The sequence below is a fragment of the Nannochloropsis gaditana genome (assembly GCF_000240725.1).
Source record: "Nannochloropsis gaditana CCMP526 unplaced genomic scaffold scaffold547, whole genome shotgun sequence".
In the NCBI taxonomy this organism is placed as follows: Eukaryota; class Eustigmatophyceae; order Eustigmatales; family Monodopsidaceae; genus Microchloropsis; species Microchloropsis gaditana.
In genome coordinates this window covers 18,758-20,445 of record NW_005803406.1, presented here as the reverse complement: position 1 = coordinate 20,445, position 1,688 = coordinate 18,758, and the positions used below count along the sequence as shown (strand labels likewise).

Here is a 1,688-nt window from a genome sequence, read left to right as displayed (position 1 = left end):
AGGGATGGAGGGGCTCCCTCCCTCCCTCCCTTCCTCCCTCCCTCCCTCCCTCCCTCCTTCCCCTCAATGGCGGGCACCATGACTTCCCTTGCTCTCTTCTATCACCGTCGTGGAAGGTCCGTCGATATCGTCCACGAATGTCACAGAGACTGGATTCGCGTGGTGATGGCCATCGCCTGGAGTCGGGAGGGAAGTAATGCCGGGAAAGGATGGAAAGGGGTATGAAAGAAGGGAGGAGGTGTACGTGCACGGGGGGAAACGCGCGCTTGCTCCCGTAGTAACCCTCCACCAGCTCTGACTCCTCCCACTGAGCCCACGAAAGCTCGACTTGACCCTCGTGCAAAGCTTGTTCGTACCATTTATTGCCTTGTTCGCCCAGTCCACTGCCACGAGACCGAGAAAAATCCCGCAGGCCAAGGTGAAATTAGGGATGGGTCGTTTGAAGCCCGAAGCCAGCATGGGGTGATTACGCCACGCGTCCTGGGAGCGGAGGGAGAACCCAGGCATGCTCTCGAATGCGTCTGTGCACGGGATTGGACCGGTTGGGTGGGTGGGTGCATGAATGAATCAGCGGAGGACGGCAAGATGGGTGAGGGTAAACAGACAGAGAGCGGCACCGGATCAGCTTCTCGCCCGCGGCGGTCACAGGGACCCCAAAACCATTTTTTAAGAAAAGACACAAAACTGGAACCCACTGCCTTCCCATGGCGACACTCCGCTACCATACACGCACGCAATCATGTTTTGGGGGGTGCAGTTCCCCCAGAGCACGGGCGAATCGGTGGATGACTTCATGGTATGCTGGAATAATATGATATCGCCTCCTGAGTATCACCCTTTGCCTCTAACCACCTCCCTCCTCCATTTCCTTCTTCTGCGACAGAGAGCCGGGGAAAACGCCACACGGGCAAGGAAACCACGTCCAGCTACTTTGGGTACATGCTTGGAAGACATGCCGTCCGTGGTGAAGGTAGTTAAAGGGACGCTTCGTTGTGTCAATGGCACTGCCCCCCCCCCTCGGCCCATTTGCTGCCTGCTTCCTATCTTCCTTTTCATTTCATGCAAGCACACGTTCCCATCATCAGTGCATGAGGACGCGCCTATATCTCCATGCTTGCATCAGGGCGCATAAATTACAACGCGTGCTTTTTCCTCCCCCCTTTGTACCCTTCCCTCCCTCAATCTTTCAGGTCCGGGTTGTGGAGGCACGTGATATCAGCCCCCCCGGTTGCCTGACGCCGGAAGAACCTATCGATGTCAGCATCTACATAAACTTCGCTGGGCAGGAGGAGGTAAGTGCGAGAAGAAAGGGGGAGGGCTCAGGAAGAGGAGCCGGGGATGGACCTCGCCGCTAAGGCAGGGAGGCAGGGAGGGAGGGAGGAAGTAGAGGCAGCGGTGGTTCTGTATGAACCTCAATTGATCCTGCTTTAGGTAAAATAAAATGACTACATCTGGCATATGCTCGATTCCTATCGCCTGCCGTGTCCTTTTCCCCCTCCCCCCCCTCCTTCTCCTATCGACATATACCTCCGGGGGAGAAGACTCAGGCCTCCTCTCTCCCCTTTTGTCCCTCCCTCCTTCCCTCTCTCCCTCCCTCCCTCCTTTCAGCGCACGCCCATCTGTCGAAAAACGGTGGCGCCCTACTGGGACGAGGAGTTCCGCTTCGAGGTGGCTGAGGATGCGGTCCT

The 1,688-nt window shown here is 57.0% G+C and overlaps 2 protein-coding genes across 2 annotated transcripts; one reads left to right on the top strand and one right to left on the bottom strand.

The window, feature by feature from the left end:
• Nucleotides 1–47: 47 nt before the first annotated feature.
• NGA_0222900 (uncharacterized protein) lies at nt 48–525 on the bottom strand. The gene is made up of 2 exons (XM_005854313.1): nt 357–525; nt 48–176 (listed from the first exon to the last, which is right to left on the bottom strand). The coding sequence occupies exons 1-2, from the start codon at nt 505–507 to the stop codon at nt 64–66; spliced, it is 264 nt and encodes an 87-aa protein (XP_005854375.1). The 5' UTR covers nt 508–525; the 3' UTR covers nt 48–63.
• Nucleotides 526–739: 214 nt separating this feature from the next.
• Nucleotides 740–1,292, top strand: NGA_0223300 (uncharacterized protein; the record flags this gene model as incomplete). The annotated part of the gene is made up of 2 exons (XM_005854317.1): nt 740–796; nt 1,191–1,292. Coding segments are annotated over 2 exons (159 nt in total), but the record flags the coding sequence as incomplete, so codon positions are not given.
• Between the last annotated feature and the right edge of the window lie 396 nt (nt 1,293–1,688).